General features: G+C 40.9%; 1 protein-coding gene across 4 annotated transcripts; it reads left to right on the forward strand.

Annotated features, from left to right (window-relative positions):
- The first annotated feature begins 170 nt into the window (after positions 1–170).
- Positions 171–24,576, forward strand: LOC121632617 (ubiquitin carboxyl-terminal hydrolase 22-like). 4 transcript variants are annotated; one of them, XM_041974259.1, is made up of 14 exons: positions 171–632; positions 3,750–3,815; positions 7,139–7,271; positions 11,264–11,377; positions 13,177–13,278; positions 14,554–14,738; positions 15,149–15,296; positions 15,565–15,667; positions 20,600–20,758; positions 20,988–21,114; positions 21,207–21,298; positions 22,275–22,337; positions 22,759–22,908; positions 22,990–24,576. In XM_041974259.1, the coding sequence occupies exons 1-14, from the start codon at positions 513–515 to the stop codon at positions 23,030–23,032; spliced, it is 1,605 nt and encodes a 534-aa protein (XP_041830193.1). In that variant the 5' UTR covers positions 171–512; the 3' UTR covers positions 23,033–24,576. The 4 variants fall into 4 exon arrangements, with proteins under 4 accessions (XP_041830193.1, XP_041830194.1, XP_041830195.1 ...); XM_041974260.1 differs by having other exon boundaries at positions 173–632; positions 14,554–14,720; XM_041974261.1 differs by lacking the exon at positions 3,750–3,815 and having other exon boundaries at positions 173–632.
- Positions 24,577–26,420: the final 1,844 nt, after the last annotated feature.

The following is a 26,420-nucleotide window of genomic DNA, read 5'->3' on the forward strand; positions in this document are numbered from 1 at the left end:
ACTGATGTGGGTTACAAGAAAATGGAGCCAATCACGATGCAGCACCCATTCCTTAGGGGTGGGACTTAATAGAAAAAAAAGCTATTTCTCAAACGTCAATCAAGCTAAAAACTGGACTGTCATTGGTCCACCTCCTTGAATGAGGAGGGTCTTGATGACAGTTACTGTGTAATCGACTGTTGAAATTCCAATGCTAAGCAACTTTAGCCAGCGTGCTAACATGTAAATTAGCCAATGTGTAGAACTATATAATGTGCTGCGCAATCCCGAATTCAAGCGCGTGACTGATATTTATTTCCAAAAAATAGGCACATTTTGAAATTTGCCTTGATGTTTGCTACTGCGCGTGTCTCGGCTCCCGCAACCAACATGTCCAGTTAGCCCGAACGCAGCATTCGGTGGGTAACGAACCTGGCGAGCTAGCCAAGAGCCCATTTGGACTGTGGCTGTGTGGAGGGTTCTGAAGCGGTTTCGTCGCTCACAGGACAATAAAGCCGGATGCTGTGACTACAATGAGTCCCGGAGGCTGCCCCCATGTCAATGGCTTCAAAGTGGACAACTGGAAGCAGAACCTGAGGCTCATTTATCAGTGTTTCGTGTGGAGCGGTTCCGCTGAGACCAGAAAACGCAAGGTAACAAGTGACAGAAATAATGTTTAGAAGTGACTCAAACCACATCGTGTGTTTTTCTGGGTGCGCGTATGTTTGCGTGAGCTCGCATCGCGTGCGTGGACAGTTCCCCGCCCTTCCAAAACAACACAAACATCGGATACCCAGACACTTGATGCAAAACTACTGTTGCTCTCAGTTAAGTACTACCTGGCCTCATGGGCTTATTTTTTTCCCTTAAGAGTTAGCCTTGATACCAACCCGACAGGATATCCACAGCTACGTTTAAACCAAGCTTAAGCAAACTACTGTAATGAACCCCTCGTTGCCGTCGGTTAGCCTTCTATCGAAGCGAGAACCCACACACTAGATCAGAGGGCTAGCCGCCTTTAATGTGCATCTGTTTGCATTGGCTCTGCGCCTGCAGCTGCTCTACTTCCTTCCACCTTCAGACAGGGGTATTTCCTTGTTTGTGGGCCATTCTCAGATTTTGAATGAGTTAAAAACATACATCGTTACCACATATCAATCAGCACCCCGAAAAATCTACACGAAGAATGTTATGTAGCTGGTTAAAAAAAACAGGACATGTGCGGATAGTACAGATGTGCCAAATATTAGCATACTGCGCTTGCATCTGCAGTGTACGATTGCTTTTATCCTGCACTTGTGTGCAGTGGTACAACCATTAGCCCACTGTCATGTGCAGGGGATCAGTGGGAGGCATCTAGACTGAAGTAAGTGGTGCGAGTGTTTTTTAAGGATCTCCTCCTCCAATAGCCCAGGCTGGTACACATGCACCCCTGGTTAATATTAGTTCATTTGGATCCATTGAGGTTTTGTCTTCCACTCAGTAATGGAAGTTGTGGTAGTATATTGTCTGTGAGCATATAAAGCATTGCATGCAATACCATAGCTGTATATGCTATTTAGTTGGTTCTACTATGTATCTACTGTGCAACAACACTCACAAGTGTTACTGTTTAAAATAAAAAGAAAACAGATGGTCACAATCAACACTTAATGTGCATCAAGCAGACAGTGACCTTCTAATGCAGAATGAATTTTCTTCATTTGTTCACCTTGAGAATTCAATCTTTGCTCTTCAGCTGTGTCTTATCACATGTTTATCCAAAGATGCTCCCATGGAGTGTGTTGATTTGAAGGATTATTATTATTATTATTATTATTGTTATATCGCCAGACATGATTATGTATTAATCTGCACATAATGGTTAAGATGATATTGTATTCAGCAAAACAGGGTGAAGACAAGAGAATATAAGTATGTAAGTTGCTTTGGATAAAAGCGTCTGCTAAATGACTATAGAATAGAATATATCTTTTTTTAGTGGCAACTGTTGCAGTAAACTGATATAAACACAGATTAGCCACAAGCCTTAAAAGCATTTACTGCACAAATAAACCAGATTTGTTTTCTGCCTGGAAACTTTGGGTCCTGGTAGTTGTGTGTTTGTGGTTTGAAACACTGAGGCAGTAGCTGAAAAAGAGAGACACCTGGACACAAGCAGCACTAATTTAAGTGACAAATGGCCTTGTGGTTTCATCTGATAATAGTCTTGTCTGTGTTTTGGTGTTCTTTCAGCTCAGTGCTGCATTCAACCCCCTTGATCACAACATGTTGCTACAGAGACTTGAGAATAAGATTGGGATCAAGGGCAATGCTTTAAACTGGTTTATTTAGGTTATTTATTTAGGTTTTTATCCTTCTCATCTGACAGGTTTTACCTTGTTCAAGCCAACACTGTATCCTCTCCTGTAATGGTTCCCAACTGTTTTTCCTTGAAGATCTCTGTAATGCAAATACCAAAAAGCAGTGACTCCAGCCCTTTATGCTGAAACCATACTTTCACTTGCTAGCTTCTCAGCACAAATGTGTCCTTTCATGCCCTTTTTAAGATGCGTTATGAAACTTTCCGACCTTCAAACTCCACGTTCTGACTCATTCGATGGCACAGTGACGTTTATTATACGCGTCTGGAGCCGTTGCTGTCCAGCAGCACCCCAAGGCTGAGAAACTGCACTTCATGACTTATTCCTCCAGTATGCTGCGTGACGTTGGAGCTGGGTTTTGCTTAACGCAAGTGGACATCAACACACTGGCTAATTTGAACATGCACCTTGGCTAATTCAGCAAAAAACAGAAAGTAAGAAGACATCACCATTTTTTTTTTTAAAAGAGAAACAAATCGTCTGTACTGTGGTGTTTTTCAGACTTGTTTCATTAATGAAAGGGTGCAGGAAAAATCAAGGTTGCCAGGATAGTCATGAACTACTTCACTGTTATAACTGCACCATCTCACTGACCTCACTAAACTACATAGTACATGGATCAAAGGTGATCGGATGCTCGAGGTGTGGCCTACTAAGTAGCTTTTATTTATTTTAGACTATGGACATGTTTTGTAAGTGAGTGTTTTAAGGCTCGCAGAATGTGAATATGTGGATGCATCTCAGCTTGTCTCTGTGTGGACATGGCCTTAATTTTACCCATCACACAGGCTCTGTACAGTCAAAACCTCGCAGACCCCTTCTGCTTTTTGGGGACCTTCATGGGGGTTCAGGAACCCAAGGTTGGGAACCACTGCTCTACAGTTACCAGAGTTTATTTTGATGCTCCTCAGGGTTCTTGTCTTCTTATTCTCTTCACTTTATACACCCTCCCCTCTGGTCACCATCATCAGGAATCATGGCGTACATTCCCGTTCTTTATGCCGATGACACCCAGCTTTATTTGTTTCTGCTTCCTGATGAAACAAATCTGTTGTTGAAGCTCCAGCCTTGTCTTCATGATATACAAGCATGGATGTCCAGCAGCTTCCCTAAAGTCTCTAAAACTGCCTTCTTCCAATTACACAAAATTGCTAAAACAGAAAGCATCCTTTTTCATAGTGATGCAGAAAAACTGGTCTGTGTTATGGATATGAGCGAGAGAGAGAGAGAGAGTTTTTATTTGGTTTGTTAAGGACTTTGATATGCAGTCTGCTTGAGAAAGTGCCATATAAAGTGATTAACTCCAGGGCTTTAGACTAACTTTAGACTTTAGACTAACTTGCATCATTAACACTAGTGCACCACTTAAATTGTTTTCAGTGCAGCAGTTTTCCATTTTATTTGTAGGCAAAAAGGATGGACAGTCCAAGCTGTGGGTTGGAGGACAACACATTAGCATCCTCCAACTGGAAGGTTGGTGGTTTGATTGCTGGCATCTCTCCATGTACGAAATGTTTGCACACTGTCTGCGATATGCTCATCAGTGTGTGATAAGAGTCAAGTAGAGCTGTGTGACAGGAGCTATGCATCGTGAGCTATGCATCGTGAAGCATTTGCAGAATCTACACAAGTATCACTGCTTATTTTTCCCTTTTTCTTTCTTGCCATGTTTGTTCAATAAACAGGGACCAACAGGGATATGTTTCTGATTTTTACCAATTCAGAAAATTTAGTCTTGCCTTCGTCTTGCCCTGAGCTCCCCACATTCCAGTATGATGCAGCATCAGCAGGAATATCCACAGTCTGACCTGCTGTGGCCTCACCAGCGACCCACTTACAGCTTCCTTGCCCAGAGGTCGTTTGTCCAAATCACATTACGCCAGACCAGGTTTTATGAACACAAAGGGGCGGGAAGCCTCTATATAACTGTATTACTTTCCCCCATCACCTCTCAAAGAGAAAATTCTTCTATTTCCAAGGAATACGAAAGTCTATAGAAACTTGTGTGTATAATCCAACTACATCATTAGCAGAGACATGCAAACGCAAGCGGGTTTTTTAGAGGGAAAAAAAAGCAGCAGAAAGCTAAAAAAGTAGATGGTTGCTAAAAGACACGACAGCTCCTAAAGTTCAGTGACAGTAAGTGCTTCACATGTGCAGTCAGTCTCAGATGCTGATGTGAAGACGCTCGGCTGACACACATTCCTACATGTGTACGATCGGCTACACGTGCACGCTGCAGCACTGACACCTAATGGAATGATTGAGGAGGAATTGATGCATTTTGATGCATATTTATATAATTCATGTGGTGTCAACGTGTTACATGTGTGACTGGAATAAGAATCCATGTTTTTTTCTTTTTTAAGATGAGCAGAGGAAGCTGGTTGTGTTGGTAAACACTGAGTTGTGCATGTACAGATCTATTTTCTCATGCAGTGTTAGCTAATTTTATGTCAATCATCCCATAAAGATCCAGAACAGAAGTCCAGGTTTCATTTTATTTTTGTTTTTCTCTTCTGTTTTCATCCATGTTTCTCTTCCCTGCCCTCCTCTTCCAGGCATTTGCTCATTTCTTCTCACCTCCTCATCCTCATGCTGGCTCGTTGGCGTGCCAGCTCATCAGCGTTTGAACTGTTGCTATCTTTCCTCCTCCCACATTCGTGGCCGCCCACCCTTTTTTTTCCGCGGCGACTATCAAACAGAATGTATAGGAAGCCAGATTAATAATTCAGTTCTCCACTGCATGTTAAGTTTACATATTTATTTAATGACTTTTACAAAGCCATTGTGCAGCAGAAGTTTTGAAAACAAGCGATCTGCATGTTGGCAAACATTAGATTATTACTCATCAGGAGAATTATAATCAATCATTAGGAATCTTATTCCTGTCCATCTGATATGTCAAAGCTCTTTACAGATGCTAGTTTATGGACTCTGATTTTTAACAGATGTATTTCTCTAGCTGTAATTACTAATAAATGAGAATTAAAACCAAAACATTTCCTACTCAGAGCTTTTGAGACGCTAACCCTAGAAGGAATATTTTAATTTTTTACTTCCTAAAGCTTTTTCTGATAAATAACACAACTTTTAATAAAAGTTGAATGTCAGATATCATAATCCTGCAATTTTTATTTCGTCTTCTAAAGTTCACAAGCTGCTTTGTTTACTTTCCTATCTGTTTTCTGGAACTTGCCCAACATACAAATAAGGAAACCCAACTTCTTTTGGTGTTTTCTTTGATTTTTTTACCCTCACCAGAGACAAAAACTCCATTTTAAGTTGCCCCGGGTTGCAGCATGACAGTGGAGTGTTATGAGAAAGCGGGAAATTGGAAAAATAAATGAACTGATTGTTTCACAGGCACTGCATTGTGCGTAAATTAGTTTTATCTCTTTGGGTTTTAAGACACGAATAAGTGTGATAATCAAATTTGTGTTTAATTTTTAAACCAGCCCACCTGATACCAGCAACCATGTCACGTTCAGAGTCGCCTAAATCCCCTTTCTTCCTTATTCTGATGCTCACTTTGAACTCAGCGTGTCATATTGACCATGTCTACATGACTAAACGCATTGAGTTGCTACCATGTGATTGGCTGAAGTTGAAGGTGAAGTAGCCAATGAGTGCATCTTAGAAGTGAGAAACATCCACACCTCTATTGTTTATTTCCAGGACAATAAAGCCATAAAACCTACTTTGATTATTTTCATGAGTACATTTCTTTTAGAAAAAGTGTATTATTATAACCAAGGCATAAAATAGTTCTAAAATGAATATATTACTACTAACTGTATTTGAAATGAATTGGACATTATGGCACTGAAGGCATCTTTAAAGGCAAAATAAGTAAGTTAACACCTAGTGTTTCAAATCAGAACTGCAGTCGAAAGAGAAAAACACGGAGAGCGTTCTTCCTCCCTCCCCCACCTCCCCCTCAGAGTTTCGCGTAGGTTGCCGCACTTTTAATTTAATTTGATAGTATTTTCTTAAGTTTATAAGGACAAAGACAGTATTCACTTGACCCAAACATCATTACATATGTTGTTGTAAACCAACAGGCCACCAATTTACTCCACTAATACATCCACACAGTCACAAATTAATTTAATGAGTGCCGAGAAATAAATTAGACTAAAATCTTTGTAAATCAAGATAAACTTTTCAGTTAATTTAAGCAAAATTCCGGTGTTTACCTGTCGAGGAGAAACTTTGCCAGCTCAGACTTCTCCACTTTTCAAAAGATTCTCCAATATTGATCCTCGTTTTATTTTGTTTTTGGTCGTTTGCTTTTTTAGCAGGATGTTGAGGCTTTTTAGGTTTTTCTGAAACTATTTCTGGTCCGCTTCTTTTACTAGCTTCCATACCTGCATGCTGCTGTTGTTAGGCAACTGTGGGGAGTCGCATGTGATTGGTTAAGGAACCAGGAAGTTGGAAAGAGCAACACGGTGCACCCAAGTTATTCCGGCACGGAACTCTTATTTTGAAGGAGAAAAACTTGACAAAGACATTGTTGATGTATGAGAGAGATTGTTTATAGGGAAGCTTCCTTTTATCCCTCACAACAAATGAGAATATTTTAAATTATTTTTACAGAAAAAATCCTAATTATTCAGCCTTTAAATCTGGACTGTGTTTCCTCTTTAAGTCCTCTAAAGATGATTTTTTTTAAAATGGATGGAAGCTGCTGATGCTGTCAGTCCAGGATTCAGGAAGTCTGATTGTGTCTTTTTGTCTCCCTGTTTTTATCCTTTCCCTCTTGTTTCTTTCCTCAACCCGCTCTTGTCTTTCAGGCCAAGTCATGTATCTGTCACATGTGCGGCGCCCACCTCAACAGACTCCACTCCTGCCTCTACTGCGTCTTCTTCGCCTGCTTTGCCAAAAAACATATCCACGAACATGCCAAGAGCAAAAGACATAACCTAGGTTGGTATTTACTTTAGAAAAACACACAGACTGTCTACTCAGTGTCATGCAAACATGTGAAGCCATCTCTTGTTTCTTTAAATTTTGCTTTTAAGGAACCAAACTTTGTTGTGATCTTTAAAGTGTTCCTGAGCAAACGTTTCTCAGGCTTTCTGAAGACCTATCAAGGTTTTTTTGTTTCATCCCTAATGTAATAAAATGTTGTTTTTATACATACTGAAAACATAAAATTGCATGTTTAGGCACTTTGTTACCAGCAGCCTGTCACAAAGACACAATTTGTTCCCATTTTTATTATTTCCACCTACGAAAAATGCCTAAGCCAAGACAGTTTGACAAACAGATAATAGTATTGGCAAAGTGGAGGAAAAAGCCAGCACCAAAGAAAGAAAGCGCAAAAACTTAAAATATCTGAAAGTCATATCATGTAAAAAAAACGGGAACAAATCCAGTAAAGATATGATGCAGGTCCTTAGATCCATCCAAACCTTTTGCTGTCCACTGAAGCCTCATCTGAAATGGAAGGATGGTTGTCAAGCTGCCATTCTTAAGGAAGGGAAACAGGGAGAAAAGGCGGAGGTAGGTCACATGACCCTAGAACTGGACTGAAAATCAGCAGCAGGTCTGATGTAGGTAGGGATGAATCCTCTCCAGAGTCTGAACCTCAATGTTATTGAAACAGTGTGGGATCATCTGGACAGAGAACAGAACAAAAAATCAGCCAACATCCAAAGAAGAGCCGTGGAAAGTCCTTCAAGAAGTCTGGGAACTAATACTAAAGATTACTTCAAGAAAAAGCTGGTTCAAGAAGGTTCAGTTGAACATAAAGAGATTCAGACTTCCAAGTTAATTAGAATCGTACAAACTATGTTTTTGCATTTTTGTTTGCATGTTTTGATTAATTTCTGCACCTGTTTCCCATTTTCCAGGCAGCATGTGAAGAAATGAGTGTTGGTTCAGAACACTGATGCCATGCTGACATCTCTCAAAAACTGAACCAGTTGTTACAAATGACTATGTGAAGCTGTAACTCATTCACATCACAGTGTGTTTATCTTTTTATGGTTGTGACAGATTGTTGTTTTTGTGGGAGATTTAATCGGGAGAAACACAACATTCAGTTCTTTTGCAATCTGCTGCAACGATATTGCAACAGAGTCTAAAGGGCTTTGGCCTCAAAGGGGGATTTGAGTCTCACCGGTTTGTTTGGCCTCGTTGTCCTTTAGAGGAAACAAATTCATTAGTGAATTTACTAATGAACAGGGACTTGGATTGGTCTTGGTAGCTGAGTAGGATTAGGTTTATATGTTAGTCTGTTTGCAATATATGTGCTTTATGATTGGATTTCTTGAAAATCCCTTTAAAAAATAAAAACTGTAGAAATTAGAGGATTTTACATGTTAAATATCTTGGTGTGTCAGGGACCAAGCAGTACAAGCAGCGAGGACACAGAAAGTTATTTCAAAACCTGGGTTTTTATTGGCCCGAAAATAATACAAAAATCCAAAAGAATGACTAAACTAGCCGGCCATTAAAAGAGGTCAACTAAATTTAACGATACTCAAAAGTTTAACTTAAAATCAAACTTACCTGAGGGAAAAACTGACCTAACACAATGGAGGTAGCTTATAGTGGTTTGCGCCCCCCCAGTGATCCAGCAGCACATGGTTTTAGCCTGACGAGCTGGCATCCAGATTTAAAGCTCCTCCGCCCTTTTCCTTACTGATGAGAGGCGTAGCAAAGAAGCTTGCGCCACCACGGTAACTCAAAACAAGAACAAACATGTTAAAGCACATAACCTTCCATTGTTGACACGTATGCACTCCAAATCATCAATGCAAGGTAAAACATGAATACAAATACGGTTTAATATTTATCTGCAAAAAAAAGTATAATGAAAATATGTGACCAACATCACCATCGTGGGGCTTAAGCCATCACATGGATAATTAGCTGATTTTATTTCTCCTTCAAAACGTCCGATAATCTGAACCAACTTCTCTGCTTCTAACTGCAGCTCGATTATTGATGCCATGTTTACCTGGCAAATTGAAAAGATGCATTTCAGTCGCTCAACTAAATATTTGCATCAAACAGAGACGATCTGGATTCGTCCAGATTTGAATAAAGCTAATGTCAACTGTAGGCTCCCCTCCCCTCCATCTCTGTTATTTCCATAGAGACGGAGCAGCCTGTAACCATCCACTGAACTCCGCCATTAATACCAGCTGCCAAATGATCGACTGCACTTTAAATACCAATGTAAACCCCTCTGTGGTCGTCTGATTAGGAAAAGAAAAGGTTGTGTGGCATTAAAGTGGCTTTCATTGGCAACTGGAAACTCTGTATTTCTTGTTGCCAGGCAGGGAAAATCAAGGAAGGTGGATTTCTGAGGCAGATAATGAATCTCAACCAGAGCCCTCAGTAGCTGGATTTATACTTCAGAGCGTTGCTAAGTACAAGAACAAGATGGTAAATTTGGATGAGATGATATCACATTTTGACTAAACACAATGTCCCTCAAGGACCGGAGTTTGAGATTCCTGCCGTAGATGGATCGAATGTCTTGTTTTTATCACAGAGATCAATGTAAATTTAATCAGTCTAGTTTTGAGATAGTTTTATCACCCAGCACCTACTTTAACTGGTAATCAGACCTACATGTGAAGACACTGAACAGTGGAGAAAACTCATCGCAATGCTTCTGGATAGCTTTTCTTTTTATCTTCTTACTCTACCCTGTTTTAAGTTGGTTACTTTTTAAAAACCATGCGTTACCTACAACATTACCAAACAAAATTAAAAAAAAATGTTTAACCCTATGCAGCACCCTGTTAGTCTTGAGCTGTAGCTTCCTGTTATATTCTCCTCCTAACAGATTTGGGCTGTTCAGAGCTGGCAGTGGAGCACTGCAGCGTTCTGCAGAGGACACTCAGGGTGTCGGCCACAAAAAGCTGGTTTTGGCAGATGTTGAGACTCTGTTCGGTGGTTTTATGCAGCTTTCTTTGCTCCACTTATCAGTCCACTCAGGAAAGACCTCCTGTGGTGTGTTTCCCAGAGTGTAATTGTTTAATTAGTTTACCTCCTGAATTAATTGCTGCAGAAAAACTAAAGTAAAACAGTCAAACAGAGAAAAAGGGACCGATCTCAAGAAACTGGGGAGAAGGTAATTAACATCCAGTTAAATTAGCCTTCATCAAAGACACCTCCTCATCCTTCTCCTCTTTTTCTTTGCCACTTCATCTCTTTCATCCACCCGTTTTTCTGCATTTTCACTCAGCCTTTTGCCGCATTCTGTTTTCCGTCTTATGCTGGCTTCTCTCCCCTCTATCCTCTTTTCTTTTGGCCTCTCGTTCCCATGGTTACCGGATGACCCTTCCGATATTCATAACTGCTGAAGGATTTCCTTTAATTGCGACTTGTGTCTTCCTGCTGTGCAGATTTCTTCCTTTCTCTTTCTGTTCCTCCTTTTGCTTTTTACCCCTTCATACCTTCAGAGGATGACAGCCGAGAAGGCCCTCAGGCAGGTTGTCATAGCAACATCAAGCATGTAGCTGGAGAGTACAGATCAGGTGATGAGAGAAGTGAAAGAGGCAGAAGGTTTTTTTTGTTTTGTTTTGGTTTTTTTTGTGTTGTGAACACTTAAGTGAGTGTGTGACAGTGAAAGATTGCACTGATAGGTCCCCCCTCCTTCCTCCCTCTCGTCTTTCTCCACCTAACCCTTTTGCTTTTACTACGTCTCAGTGTTTGTCATTTTGTAATGGCATCAGAAAGATCGCCGATCTGTCAGCAGATTAGCCGAAGCTACCTGGCGCGGCATCACCATGGCAACAAGCCTGAGATGAAGCAGTCAGTGGTTAACGCAGACCGCATCAACATAGCCCTTCATTACCTTGTGACAGGCAGATAAACCAAAGTCTCTGTCTTTTTAAATAAAATGATATCCTGCACTGTTCTGATCATTTTTTTTTTTCTTGTGTGTGTGTGTCCAGCTATCGACCTGCTGTACGGGGGAATTTACTGCTTTATGTGCCAAGACTACATTTATGACAAAGAGATGGAACAGATTGCCAAAGATGAGCAAAGAAAAGCCTGGAAGATGCAAGGTACAGCAGCACCGAGCACGCTTAGTCACCACACCAAGTCTACTGGTGTAAACCCAAGCGGAGCAGTTCAAGGATAACAGATTGGCGAGAAGTTGCGCTATATATCTGATTTCCTGTGCTTCTCATTTTCATACATTTGTATCATTTAATACACTGAAGCTGATTTTTTCTGACTGTTTTGAATTTGGCTACAGAAGTGGTGCAGCGAGTCCAGCTCCTCCTTGACGGCACTTTAATACCAAATAAGTTTTGTCTTGTTCCCACACAGAGTGGATCAAGAGCGTCTCAGGAGACAGGCAGTTACTGTAGGAGAGCTGGACAGGGCCATAGTAGGTCTTTAACCCATCATCCGGACCAGTATCTGCCTCTTTGTGTTAAGAGGAGTAGGGTGAGCACTGCTAGAGCCCTACAAAACAAATTCCAATAGGACACTGGCGTAGATGTCTCTGACCAAACAATCAGAAACAGACATCATGGGGTGGCCTGAGGGCATGATGTCCTTTAGGGCAGTGGTCCCCAACCCTGGTCCTCAAGGCCCACTATCCTGCAGGTCTTCGATGTCTCCCTGTTGCAGCACACCTGATTCAAATGAATGGCTCATTAGCAGATTTGTGCAGAGCTTGTCACAGAACCATTTAATTTGAATCAGGTGTGTTGCAGCAGGGAGACATCTAAGATCTTCAGGATATTGGGCCTTGAGGACCAGGGTTGGGGACCTCTGCTTTAGGGGACCTGTGCCCTCAGTTCGGCATCGTGTAGCTCGATTGGCGTATGCCATAGAACACCAGAATCAGCAGGTCCACTACTGGCGCCCTGTGATTTGCAGAGTTGAGAGAAGGTTCTCATTTAGCTCATGAGGCAGACGTGAAAGGGCCTGGAGAAGCCATGGAGATCATTAAGCTGCCTGTGACATCAATTTGGTGGTGGGTCAGTGATGGCCTGGGGAGACATTTCCATGGACCGCACCCTTACTGCCATTAGGTATCAGTGAGTCCTGGCTTCCTTCTGGTGCATGACAATGTCCAGCCTCATGTGGAGAGAGAATGAATGAATTGATACCATCGACTGCCCCCGATGCTCACCTGACCTCAATCCAATAGAGCACATCTGGGACTTTGTTTCAGTCCATCCAATGCCACCAAGTTGCACCTCAGGCCCTGGTCCAGATCTGGGAGGACATACCCTTAGGACACAATCCTTTGATTTTCTGGGTTGAATTAATTTCTCTGTATGTTGTTTATTTTCATTCTTTTGTTCTTAACACATCCCAGTCCATAGCAGAGATATCCAACATGGTTCTTTTTCCCCCACTGAGATCTGCTGTGTTTCCAGAGTGTTCCTGTCATTTTTTGATCAGCGTACATGATGTAAATGATAAGAGTCCAGGTTGAGAGACATTAATTAAACAGAAAAATCCTGTTTTATAAAACTGGTATGTCTTTTTTTTCTGCAGGAATATTTATGTCTTAAATTTTAACTGTAGAAGAGGAAACTGTTTCTCCTTTTTCTTTTTCTTATTTTGCTGTTTAATTCTATGTAATCAGCAGAAACTGACTAATTCATCCAAGTCAGTCAATTCTCTGCAGCTGTGGATGGATTTCACACACAAATTAGAATATCATTACATTAAAAATTATGGTTAAGAGTTTTATGCTTATAAGGAGGCTTAAAAACATTTATAAATTCATTTAGTATTGTTTTTATATTATAAAGTGCAGTTCCTTTACGTTAAGTCTTTTTTCTGAGATACAGAACATAGCATGATTATTATAGTTTTTATTGTTTCATATCCGTTTCAGGGATAGGGGAGAAGTTCTCAACGTGGGAGCCCACTAAGAGGGAGCTGGAGCTGCTCCGACATAATCCCAAGAGGAGGAGAATCACCTCCAACTGTACAATCGGTTCGTACACACACACCCACACACACACTAGTGCTGGAGCTGACAGCCGTCCTGCTGATTCTGACAGTCGCTTATTTTCAGATGGACTGTAGGAAGAGGAGCGAGTGGAAAATGAAGAGACAAAACACAGTTTCAAGCCTGTAATGTAAATGATTGTAGCAGGGAGATGAAGACGTTGAAGCCATGTAGATCAGTTTTTACCGTTTTTTTTTTTTGTGTAACAGATGTGCAGCAGCAATGAAAAATGAAAAGTGTTACTTACATAAGAACTTATATCATCGGCCACTTTCTAGTATCGGGTTGGACCCCTTCTACATTCTGAACTGCTTTAATTCTTGGGGTGATAGATTCATCAAGGTGTTGTAAACATTCCTCAGAGGTTTTGCTCCATATTGACGTGACAGCATCACACAGTTGCTGCATATCCATGATGAGAATCTCTCGTTCCACCACATCCCAAAGCCATTGAATACTCAGTTTAAACTTCAACAAGTCATCTTCACCATGACTACATGACTACATGCATCGATTTGCTGCCATGTGATTGGCTGATCAGCTACTTGTGTGAAGAAGCAGTTGTACCTTAATAAAGTGGCCGGTGGTTCATAATGTATTTACAGAATATGTTTACTCATTGTGGTATCTGGGAAAAGCGATGCCTTGACCGCTAACATCACCAGCCACGTTGCCACCTTCTCTCCTGCTGTTTAATCTGTCAGTATGTCCAACGTTCCCTTATTTGTGTCACAGAATTGTCTCAGATCGAACTGACCTTCCACTAGAACAAGGATGTCCAGTTCCAGTCCTTGAGGGCCACTGTCCGGTAGATTTTAGACATTTTCCTGCTTCTGTACCTGAATCTGATTAATTTGTCATTAACTGGCTTGTAAGCCAGGTGTGTTGAAGCAGTGAACCACCTAAACCTGCAGGACAGTGGTTCAAAGAACCCAGGTTGGACGTCCCTTTGCTAAAAAATTTTTTTAAATTTTCATTTATTTTACTTTAGTCACTTTCTTCTTTTAAGCGAGGAAGCTGTGTGGTAATCAGAACATTGCCTCTTATTTATCTGAGAACTTTGTATCTCAATAAATGCACAAATTCAGATTACTAGCCACTTTAATGTCACCTCAAAAACATCAATTGTTTGATTTTAGAAGATGGATTTAGTGGACGATGTCTCTTTGTGCTCTAACCTGATTGGCTCAGAGCGGCAGTCAGCGCTCAGAAGAGAAGTTTTAATTTACACTGAGTGTTGGCTTTTTATATCCCTGTCAGGTCTGCGTGGTCTGATAAACCTGGGCAACACGTGCTTCATGAACTGCATCGTCCAGGCGCTAACACACACTCCGCTACTACGAGACTTCTTCCTGTCCGACCGACACAAATGTGAAATGCAGAGCAACTCCTGCCTGGTGTGTGAGATGTCGCAGCTGTTCCAGGAGGTGACTGTCTTCTCAGAGGTTTTTACAAAATATTTTCACCAGAATGGTTTTAGAGCCATTTCTAAAGCTTCAGGTCTTAATACTCAGTTCCACCTTTTTTTTCTGAGTTCGTGCTTAAGGCTGGGTCTTTTCCACAGGGACAGAGCCACAGAGCTCCGTCATTACATCATTTAAACGTCCCCTTCAGTAGGCCTTCATTTCTTTAAAGTACCACAGTGCAGGGAGATAGTTTACTATCACCAGTCTAGCATTAAAACCGTGTTTTACCACTGATAACAGTGTAAATGAAAGCAAGACATGTAATTAATACAGAGCAGGAAAGCTGAAAACACACTTCAGCTGCAGATGATGCTTATGAATGCAGCTCTATACGCTGCAGCGTCTATAAAGGAAACTTTTGCTCTTTTCTTACACACTGCTTAATTCAGTTCTACTCAGGCCACCGCTCGCCACACATCCCGTTCCGCCTCCTCCACCTGGTGTGGACCCACGCCCGTCACCTAGCCGGCTACGAGCAGCAGGACGCCCACGAATTCCTCATCGCGGCGCTGGACGTCCTTCACAGACACTGCAAAGGTAAAAACGCCCAGAGATGAAATAATATGAAGGAGAGATGAGGCTTTCAGGTGCACAGGATGTGAGCTTCTCCAAGTGATGAGTGAAGCTGAGAGAATGGGGGGAAGAAAAAAGGATGACAGACTGACAGACGGAGTTGATCTTGTTGGATTTCTCAGTCACTCCTGTCAGTTTACAAGCAGAGTAGGTGGATGGGAAGTAAAACAGGATAGCTTGTAATGACGGTGCACATTTCTGTCTGTGTGTGTGTGTGTGTGTATCCACACAGATGACAACGGGAAGAAAGCCAATAACCCGAACCACTGTAACTGCATCATCGACCAAATCTTCACAGGAGGCCTGCAGTCTGACGTCACCTGCCAAGTCTGCCAGTAAGCATCCGTTTGTGTGTGTGTGTAAAAACATAACACTATGAACGCCTCACTGAACACTCACCACTGACTGCATAACAACTGTTAAACCGTTTCAGTCCACCTCACCTGTCTGTGTTTAGCTGGGCCTCCCCCATTTTCACACATACACGCAGCACTGCTGAGCAGTGTGGAACATTGTTCTGTAGCTCCCCCTGCTGGCTTAATCCAGCCACTGTCACTTTAAGACTTCTGGGGCCATTGAAGGTATTTAGCTCATGATTTACCAGGACAGGAGCTGGTTAGCCTGTTAGCTCCCAGACCAGCTCCGGGAAAGCCCCCCTGCCCTCTGACCAGTCAGGGGGTGGGCAAAGAACATATGAGTGTTCTGGATGGTCTGGTACTGGATGTTAAATACCATAATCTCAGATGTCGTTAAGCGTTTCTTCTCCGTTAAAAAACTTTATTAATCCCCAAATAACAATTTAGTTTAAGCAGTCCAGCAAGACCATACGGAAAATAACAAATGAGCCCGACACAAATATGTCAGAGAGGATAAATACATAATTAGCACATTGATGGAAGTATGCTTACCAATTAAATACAACCAAATGCAGAGATACAGAGACACATCACATTAGATTAAAATTTCTATTCAGTAATGTATCACCAACATTAGTATGTAATATTTCCACTGTGTGGTGAGCCACAATAATAAGTAAACATAAAACCGTTCTGCTCTCATTCCAAGTTGAAATCCTCTGAGTTTAACAGCCTGATGACGGACTGAATGAAAGATTCATAGTATTATGTTTGTTTTCCTGATCGGTGCTACAGAGCAGCAGCCTGAGGCAGGGCTTTGGTTGCATTGGTGCATCCAACTGTTTGATTTGTGTGAACCTACAAAAAACTGAGTTGCACCCCAATTTTCACACTATTGTTCTGAGCACTACATTTTAATAGACATTAAGCTTTTTGATCATTACCATAGATATTGATGGCAAATTAATGTATTGGGAACAAGGTTGAGGTTAACAAAATGTTTGTGTTTGAAGCACAAATGTTAAGTAGAAGAAACTAAATTTAAACAAACTCAAAGCGCCAGCTTCACTGAACTGAATGAAACTAAGCTCTGACTGCAGCCTTCCCCGTCCCCATTCTGGGTGGGTGCGTGGCAGGTGGGCGGTGCTGGTTGCGCGATGTCCGGGGTGTTTTCTCAGAAGCGTTAGGATGTTTACTGTTTCTTTACAGGTTTTTCTGTTTAGGCTGTGGTTTGTTTTCTACCTTTTGTTTAGCTCTCCTTTCTCTTTCCTTCTTCCTTCTGTTGTTACTTCAATCCGGCCCAGCAGTTATGAGTAAAATTGACAAGAAATATATATTAAAAAAATGACTAATATGAGGGAAGCCTCATATCCAAAAGACTCCTCTTGGCAAAGTAAAATTGCTCAGCCAAATTTATGGAGCTATATCTATTGATTCATTCATTTTACATAAATGAATGAGGCTGTCCTAGAAAAATAATATCTCTGATTAAAAGGCTCGAGCTTCTACATGCATTTTTACACTGGAAAAAAAAAAATAAGAACAGAGGACCAAAAATGTCTTGGAATTTTGAGGGTTAATAAAAGTTTGACATCCAGCCTTATCTGTGATCTGAGAACACCACCCACCCTCAGAAAAACATCAAGCAGGAGATTCAGAGAGACTAAAAGAGAGCTCGATCTCTTTTGTGAAATGCAGGCGTGAGTTAAAAATGATCGATGAATAATCAAAAGGATTTTATAGCAGAGTTGTTCAGTAATGCTTCGACGTTCCATCAGAGGACCACAGCTGGAGCCATCCCAGTATAAAACCCTTCATAGCTGTAAATATCATTCATCATCAAGATGGGATTCTCCATGTTGGTTCATATTAAGCGCCAGGTTAACAAATGGAAATGTTCCTTCCGCAGAAAGAAGATTTTCCTTCATTTTACTTCACCAGTTTATTATAAATCAATTAAGCAAATAGAAGAAAAAAATGTGCAGCAGATCGTTTAGAAAGCTCAGAGGAGTTTAGAGCACATTAGTCTCGGCATTAATTAGTAACCTGAGGCCAAACACAGCAGATAGATCCCCTGTGTTTGGTTTGAAGGAAAATATTACTCAGATTTAGGTCTCTGCCTTCATCGTCCTGCAGTCCTGCCTCCTAAAATGCTGCAGGTGATAAAGATCTGCCGCGCTGCAGCTCGCTCCCCTCTGCATTCAGGCTTTCTGCTCTTTTTCACATGTAACATATTTTGTTGTTGCTCATTGTAGCTCGAGAGGCCCAGTTTGAGTTGTTTGGAGGCAGAAACTCAGATACATGAAGTGAAAGTGGTGGAGTTAAATCTGGCTGGAATAAATAAAGTACTGAGGAGACTTGACATGACACTGCAGCAGAGCCTTGCAGCTTCTGTGCTGCAAAAACAAAAGCAATGAGTGACTCTGTGGAGCTGAAGGGAAGATTTAAAAAAAGAGTATGTTAGGTGTTTTAATGTCTGTGATTTCACAACAAGATCCTTCAGGCTTTAAAACACCTGCCATGTAAAGAATTATCTGTGATGTTGATAGAAATCCATCAGCTTTCATGCATCAGCTCTCTAACAGGCTGGACACCTGCCCAGCATCATCACACTGGGACATCCCACAATCCCACAAAATCCTGTGCTAAAAGGATTAAACAACCGACAGATTTTAACCAAAGGAGTCACGAATGCCATCAGCTTCGAGTCTGTAGTCCTTAACTCCCTGCTGTAAGGTGCCTCCGATGTTCAGCTGCAGAGAAATCTTCAGTCAGAACCACAGGGCTGATCATCGATACTCACTTTTGTCTTTTATGTTCACTGTTTGACACTCAATGGGGCATCAGGATGGGTGACAAACTCACATTTTAAGTCCTGTTTTCCTGTTAACTGTAGGCTATTTGGAGGAAGCAGCTGTCACTCATTAAATATCCAAGTCTTCTGAACTGATGCTAAAGTTCAGATGACTGGAGGACTGATGCTAAACTGATGTGTACAAAAAAAACTGATAAAAGACCTAATGTTTAAACATTATGAGAGTATAATAGATGGAAAAAAAACAAAAAAGAGCAGGTACATACACACCCCCTATACCTTCAGATCTGCTTTAATTTTTTGTGTCATAGATTCAACAAGGTGTTAAAAACAATGCTCAGAGATTTTGCTCCATATTGACATGACAGCATCACACAGTTGCTGCAGGTTTGTCGGCTGCATCCATGATGAGAATCTCCCGTTCCACCACATCCCAAAGCTGCTCTACTGGACTGAGATCTGGTGGCTGTGGAGGCCGCTGGAGTCCAGTGAACTCATTGTCATGTTCTAGAAAGCAGCTGGAGATGATTTGAGCTTTGTGACATGGTGCATTATCCTGCTGGAAGTAGCATCAGAAGATGCTACACTGTGGTGATAAAGGGATGCACATGGTCAGCAACAATACTCAGGTAGGCTGTGGTGGTTAAACCAGGCCACGTTGGTACTGAGGGGCCCAAAGTGTGCCAAGAAAATATCCCCCAACCATTACACCAGCAACAGCCTGAACTATGGATCCAAGGCAGGATGGATCCATGTTTTCATGATGTTTCCACCAAATTCTGAGCCTACAATCTGAATGTGGAGCTGAAATGGAGACTCATCAGAGCAGCAACGTTTCTCCATCTTCTATTGTCCATTGTTGGTGAGTGTGTGTGAATTGTAGCCTCAGTTTCCTGTTCTTAGCTAACAGGAGGCACCCGGTGTGGTCTTCTGCTGCTGTAGTCCATCTGCTTCAAGGCTGGACGTGTTGTGTGTTCAGAGATGTTGTTCTGCAGACCTTAGTTGGAATCAGTGCTTATTAGACTTTCTGTTGCCTTTCTATCATCTCCAACCAGTCTGACCATTCTCTACTGACATCAACACGACATTTTGGTCCAGACAACTGCTGTACACTGCATATATTCTCTTCTTCAGACCATTCTCTGTAAATCATAGAGATGGTTGTATGTCAAAATCCCAGTAAATCATCAGTTACTGAAACACACAGACCAACAACAATACCACATTTAAAAACACTGAAATCTCCTTTCTTCTTCATTCTGATGCTCAGTTTGAACTTCAGCAAGTCATCTTTACCATGTTTACATGACTAAATATGAGTTCTGCCATGTGTTTGGTTGATTAGATATTTGTGACATGCAATTGAACATGTGCAGTTAATAAAGTAGCTGCTAAGTACATACATTTTAGCTTGTACAGAATAGAATAGAAATACTTTATTAATCCCTTTGGAGAGTCCTCAGGGAAATTTGGGTACCAGCAGCAATACAACACCAACAGTAAAGCAGGATAAGCACAAGACACAATATATACAGGTATAAAGTAAAATAGAGGCAATAAGGTGCAAGAAAAGTATAAATAGAATGCAATAAATAGCAATAAGATAAGTTAAATAAAATAATATAAACAAGCATTGCACACAGTAGAGGTGGTACAGATTCCCAGTTCACTTATTGCACGTATAAGTTATTGCAACTGTTTGTATGGGTTATTGTGCATGTGTTGTATCAGGCGGACGACACACCTCCCTCTCCCCCCTCCTTCTCCCCCTCCTGCCTAATGCAGAGTTGTACAGTTTGATGGCTCGGGGGACAAAGGAGTCTCTGAGCCGGTTGGTCCTACTCTTGGGGAGGAGCAGCCTGTTACTGGTCAGGCTTCTCTGTGCACTGATGACAGTGTGCAGAGGGTGACTGGCATCATTCACAATAGCCAGTAGTTTTTTTTAGTGTTCTCCTCTCTGCCACTGTCACCAGGGAGTCCAGGGACTCCCATTTAAACCCACTGTGTGTGTTTAAATATAAACTCAATTCACTTGTTAATGGGGACTAATTTAAGAAAAAAAGCTAATGTTTTTGGTTTGTCTGTCTTCTTCCTAGTGGCGTGTCAACAACCATAGACCCGTTCTGGGACATCAGCCTGGACCTGCCGGGCTCCTCCACACCATTCTGGCCCCTCAGTCCTGGAGGAGACTTATCAGCACTTAATGGAGAAAGTCACACCACTGGAGCCACAACCCTCACCGACTGTCTGCGCAGGTAAACTCCAATCTTTGGTATAATAAAAAAAAAAAAAACAAGTGTTTTCCTAAAATTAAACTTCAAAGTCAGACACAACCGGTCCAGTACGGATTGATGAATTTCAAGTCTCTGATGGTGCCACAGCCGTCCCTCACAGATCCACCGGAGCAGAGATGTCAGCAAACGGTGACGGACAAGAACACAGGCACAAATACTCTTTCACTAAATCCTTCCTTTTCCTGTCCAGATTCACCAGACCGGAGCACCTCGGCAGCAGTGCCAAGATCAAGTGCAGTGGTTGCCATAGTTACCAAGAGTCCACCAAGCAGCTGACCATGAAGAAGCTTCCCATCGTAGCCTGCTTCCACCTCAAAGTAAAAAGAATTCAGTTTGACTGCTTATGTTAGGGAGTGTACCGACAACAACAGCAGCGGTCTCACAATCGTGTGTGTGTTTGTGTCTTTAGAGGTTTGAGCATTCAGCCAAACTGCGGCGGAAGATTACAACGTATGTCTCCTTTCCACTGGAGCTGGACATGACGCCTTTCATGGCCTCCAGGTGAGCAGATTCCATAAGAAGAAAGGACAGGAAACCAAAAACAGTCATTTGTGTTAAACCACAGAATAAACACAAGAATCCGACCAGCTGCTTTTTAGAACAACATCTGTATGAGCTGATCCTCCATGTTTAAAGTTTTACTCCCTGGTGTTACTGTGAGGTCTTCATCTCATTAGATCTCTCACATCAGCTGTAGAATGAAACCTGCAATCGACTTTAAAGCAGACTGATAATAAATTGTACATTTTAAAATCAATTGTGGTGAAATTTATAATATATTTATTGAACTTATTCTCTCTTTCTTATCTGACTCTCAAACTTAGTGTAGTTTCTCCATATAGAGAATCTTTGCTTCTTAGAAACAGGCATTTTTTCTTCTTCTGAGTCACTACAGGCAAAAATGTTTAGATAAAAGAGGATGTAGAAGCTGTACAGCAGCATGTATCACTCTGTTTCTAGACAGACCTCTGTAGATTATAGGGCTGTAATAAAACATCCATCAATGTCAACACATCAGCAAAATTTAAACAACAGCTCAAATATCAGTGCAGTAATTGTTAGTAAGACATGCTTAAGGAAAGAAATGTGGAATTACATAACTATGATGAAGTTAGACTGTACTACTGTGGTTATTATAACTACGTCCTACAGATGAAACTCCAGAAAGGAGTAAAATTTTCACTATATCCTGCTTTAATGTCAACAAATACAAATTTATTCTTTCAGTTTTCTTTAAAATGAAGCAAATGTTTTAAAACTCATTATCCAGAGTGTAGCACAGTCTACAGATGGATCTTCATTTCAATGTCTGATTGAGCTCAGGAAGAAAATTAGATGTTGATAATTTTAGCCATATCCACTGAATTGATATAATGTAAAAGTTTTTTACACCCCAAATAGAAAATATTTCATTACTAAACTGTGGTAGCACCTAGAAAGGTTGAAACTAAGTTCTGTTCTTTCTGCTGTTTTTCAGTAAAGAAAGCCGGATGAACGGGCAGTATCAGCAAACTGTGGACCCATTTAACAATGACAACAAGTAAGATGTGTGATTAAAAAGTCTATCAGCACAGTTTCTAGATTACTTTAAGATCTTCCCTCTGCTGTGTGAAACAAAAGAAATCTTACAGACTGGATTTCACAGTCTTGTCCATTAAATCATAAAAAAAAAAAAAAACATTTTACTGAAATGTCTACAGCTTTTGTGAGCTTTGACACAAAGTGGTGACACATGGCCCATCCTTGCATGAAAAAAAGTAAACTTTTGGTGGATGCTCCTTTTATACTCAGTCGTGGCACCCTTACCAATTTTTTAATTGTAGAATCTTTCAGAATTTTTATGCAGTACCTTTTGAATGTATTGCTGGCATCTAATTTTTAAAACTTTTTTTTCACAATATAGTAAATTTATTCATTTAATAACCTGAAAGTAATTTTCTTCTTATTTCTTCCTGTTTTAGGTACAGTTTGTTTGCAGTGGTTAACCACCAGGGGACACTAGAGAGCGGCCATTACACCACCTTCATCCGGCAGCACAAGGACCAGTGGTTTAAGTGTGATGATGCCATCATCACCAAGGCTAGCATCAAGGACGTACTAGATAGCGAAGGGTGAGCAAAGTCAAAGTGTTGAGCTGCTCCCTTATTGACAAGGCTTTGGTTTGACTCTGGTGCTTTTATCAATCTCTCCAGGTACCTTCTGTTTTACCACAAACAGTTCCTGGAGTACGAATAGTCTGAGCCCACGGGAGGAGCTGAGGCGGGGAAACCTTCAGCTCTCACGCTAACATGGACCCACCGTTACTACGCTCTAGACCAGATCCACTGTCTGCTGTGCTAAATATAGCAAACTACAAGGACCCACACAAATGCTACAAATACACAAGAGAGCTTTGCAGATGTTTTCACTTGAATTCAGGGCATGATGAAGAAAGAAGCTGTGATAGTCTGTGCCTGCTTGCAGATGATAGAGGAATTGCCTCATATGCCTACGTTTTTCTGTCAATGGGCACAGACAAAAGAAACGGGGAAGTTTTACTTGATCCCAAATGCTGTTCTTCACCCATCTCTGGCTTCATGCTTCCACAGCTGCACATTTTAGCATCCAGGTAGATCTGCAGCTTCCCTCTGGGGTACAAAGCTCTGCTTTAGGAAAGCTCTGCTTTTACCTCTTCTCATCCCCCTTCCTGTCAAGGATTGAAACCGAGATATTTCTGGACACAAGCACATGTTTCTAACACATCCATGCTCGTCCAAAAGACCAAATATTGTCTCATGATCCATTGTGTTTTTTAAACTATAGTGGGGGGAAATCACAATCACTATTTTGAATTTTATTCCATTAATTGCTTATGAGTGCTAGTTTAAAAAAAAACAAAACACAAAAAAAACCCAGTTATTTTCAACCTCTCTTCCAGCTACCAACAGTCAAAGAGGGCAAACAGAAACAGTGAATATTATATTTTTGTACATCTTGCATTTAAAAAGTTTGTTTACGGTTTTTTCATCCTCTTTAAACTCTCGCGTCGTTTCCCTTTTGTTAGGTCGTGTCGTCAATCTTGATTTTTTTTTTTTTTTTTTGTACATGCGAAGAAAACAGTTTAAGGATTTTTGTGAAAATGCTGCTATAGCTTCCTTTTTTCTTTTTTTTTTTCTTTTTTCCTGATAAATATTCTCCATGTTGAAAACATGTCATTATGCTGTTTCAGGTAAACAGTTGAAAAGAAATGAAAACAGAAAGCAGAGAAATGTTGTATGTGATGGATGAGAAGCTCAGTCCTGCAGTGTTAACTGTCGACAGCATGTCACTGTGTGTTTGTGTGAATGTGTGCACATGTATCTGTCAGAGAGGAAGAAAAAAAAAGAAAGAAAACCTCAGAGTAGGTGTGTTTATATAAATTGCATATAGAGAGGGTTAATAAAACAAAAGTGTGTGTTTCTGTTTGTATGCACATGGGTTGTGTGCGTGCATATGCAACTGTATGTTTGTGTACTGAATCAGTACTTTGAGCATGCCGTCTGAGCTGGGTATCACAGTTTGATAAGAGTTTGTTTTTTTTTTTCCCCCACATGTTGATGATGTATGTAAAGCGTATGTGTACAGTTTGTATGTGTGAGACAAAATGGTGAAACCTCAAAGTTAATTTGTTCTTCTGTAATGCTGAATCCAGCCGTAATCACAGCCGGTCAGTCATTCCTCGCACACAGTCGGTACCGCTGCAAGAACAGGACACAGTGATGGAAAAATACACTCAAATAAAGAAAATCTATATCTGTAAACACTCGTGTTGGTGATTCATTTCACATCCTTCTGTAATGTTTGAATTTGATTTTGTTGCTGATTAAAAGAAAGATGAATGGATGAGGTTTGCGTCAAACTGCTGGTAGCTATAGCAACAGTATTTTGTGCTGTGTTGGCTAAACAAAACTCCCCAAGGACAGATGTGAGAACAAATGCAGGGATGATGGTTTGTATTCAGCCTCTCTGCAAACAAAAATACAGAAGTATTCAACTTTGCATAATAATTCAGGGCTTTGTAGGTTTTATAACGAGATCTGCTCCCTCTGCATTGAAAAATTCATGATCTATGGGTATGAAAGCCTTTTTTTTAAGTCCCTGGACAGCCTGAACGAATGTCTGTGATTGGTTCCTAAATCGGGAGCCTCATTAAAAACGTGCTTGGGTTTTACATGAACTTAGTTATGACATTTCCAACAGAATGATTCAAGAAAAGTATAATGTGTAATTTGTGCACCTTAGTTTATCTTTCTGGAACCTGAGCATACCAAGAAAAAAAAAGAACATGAGGTGGAAGAGAAACAGAACTGTAGTTGTCATTAATTAAAAAAATATCGAATGACCTAAGGCTGGAACAAATCTGTGTTTAGTGTTTCAAAACAGCTATTGAGAGTGTGCAACTACCTGTTTTAACTTCCACTGCCACATGGGGGCAGTGTGAAAACACTGGACATTTTGAATCATAGATCTTGGTTTTGTTTTTAATGTTGTTCTTCTGCCTGGACGGAATGCTGAGAAATAAGACATTGTACAACCATGCAGCTAGAACAACTTGTAACAGTTGTTCTAGGTGATGCATTTTGTGCTCATTTGGCACTTTACTCTGTTAAATCAGGTGTCAGCTGGGATCCAGTGAATTTTAGGTCCAACAGTTCTGCAGGCTTTTCCATTGAAAAAACTACCTCCTGTCTCTTACAGGAGACATACAAACAGGTTAGCTGTTATGGAACTAACAACACTAAGGCTTACAGCTCTATTTTCTTTTTGAGGAAATTAGAGTTAAGCTACAAAGCTAAAAGCTCTTTATTGTTAGCATTTTGGAGCTAACAATGCAGAAATTGTATGGAATGGTATGTATTTGCTGTGTACATATTTACTACGTTTCTGAACAATGAAGATTGTCATTATTTTACTTGTGCAATGCATTCTGGGAGATTATGTATAAGGGTTGCTCACTAGACTAAAATATATGGATCCACGTAGATCCACATACGTGTAAACATGTGGTTTAAACCACATTCCTACCATCTCTTCTTGCTCTAACACACCTGATTCAAATCAAATGGATCCGACAACCAATCAAGTTCTCTACGGGGACTCATTAATTTGAATCAGTTGTGTTAGAGCAGGGACACATGGAAAACTTGCAGGACAAGGGCCACGGTTGACCACCACTGGCATAAACAATGCTGCAAAATAGCAGCAACATGAGTCTTTGCTGTTTTCTGAGTGAAAAGAAGAGAACTGAATGGGAGAAAGTCTGTGAAAAGACTCACATTTATGTTCTCCACACTTCTCTCCTCCTTTTAGTCAATTTATTGACCACAGATACTAATGGAGCTAACAGGCTGGTGGGTAAAAACAAACACTGAAACCAACAAGAGACCAACAACAAGACGATGGACCACAGTTCAGGCTGATGGGAAAAAATATGGTGAGAAAAGTCAGAGACACTGGATGTCCTGCTGTCAGCGTCTGAACCACCAAACTTGACCCTGAACCATCAGACCGACCCTGGACACTGCTTCATTTAGTCCAGCAATCTAGAAGTTTCCAGTTTTTCTTTAACTACGATCAATGCTGCAGCTGGAACAGATAACAGCCC

Source organism: Melanotaenia boesemani, chromosome 21, assembly GCF_017639745.1.
Source record: "Melanotaenia boesemani isolate fMelBoe1 chromosome 21, fMelBoe1.pri, whole genome shotgun sequence".
In the NCBI taxonomy this organism is placed as follows: Eukaryota; Metazoa; Chordata; class Actinopteri; order Atheriniformes; family Melanotaeniidae; genus Melanotaenia; species Melanotaenia boesemani.

Excerpts from the sequence above, each read along its gene's own strand:
- LOC121632617 (XM_041974259.1), top strand. The coding sequence starts at position 513 with ATGAGTCCCGGAGGCTGCCCCCATGTCAATGGCTTCAAAGTGGACAAC. Across the intron at positions 633-3,749 it reads CTGAGACCAGAAAACGCAAG|GCAAAAAGGATGGACAGTCC; the intron begins GTAACAAGTGAC and ends TTTTATTTGTAG. Across the intron at positions 22,909-22,989 it reads GACGTACTAGATAGCGAAGG|GTACCTTCTGTTTTACCACA; the intron begins GTGAGCAAAGTC and ends CAATCTCTCCAG.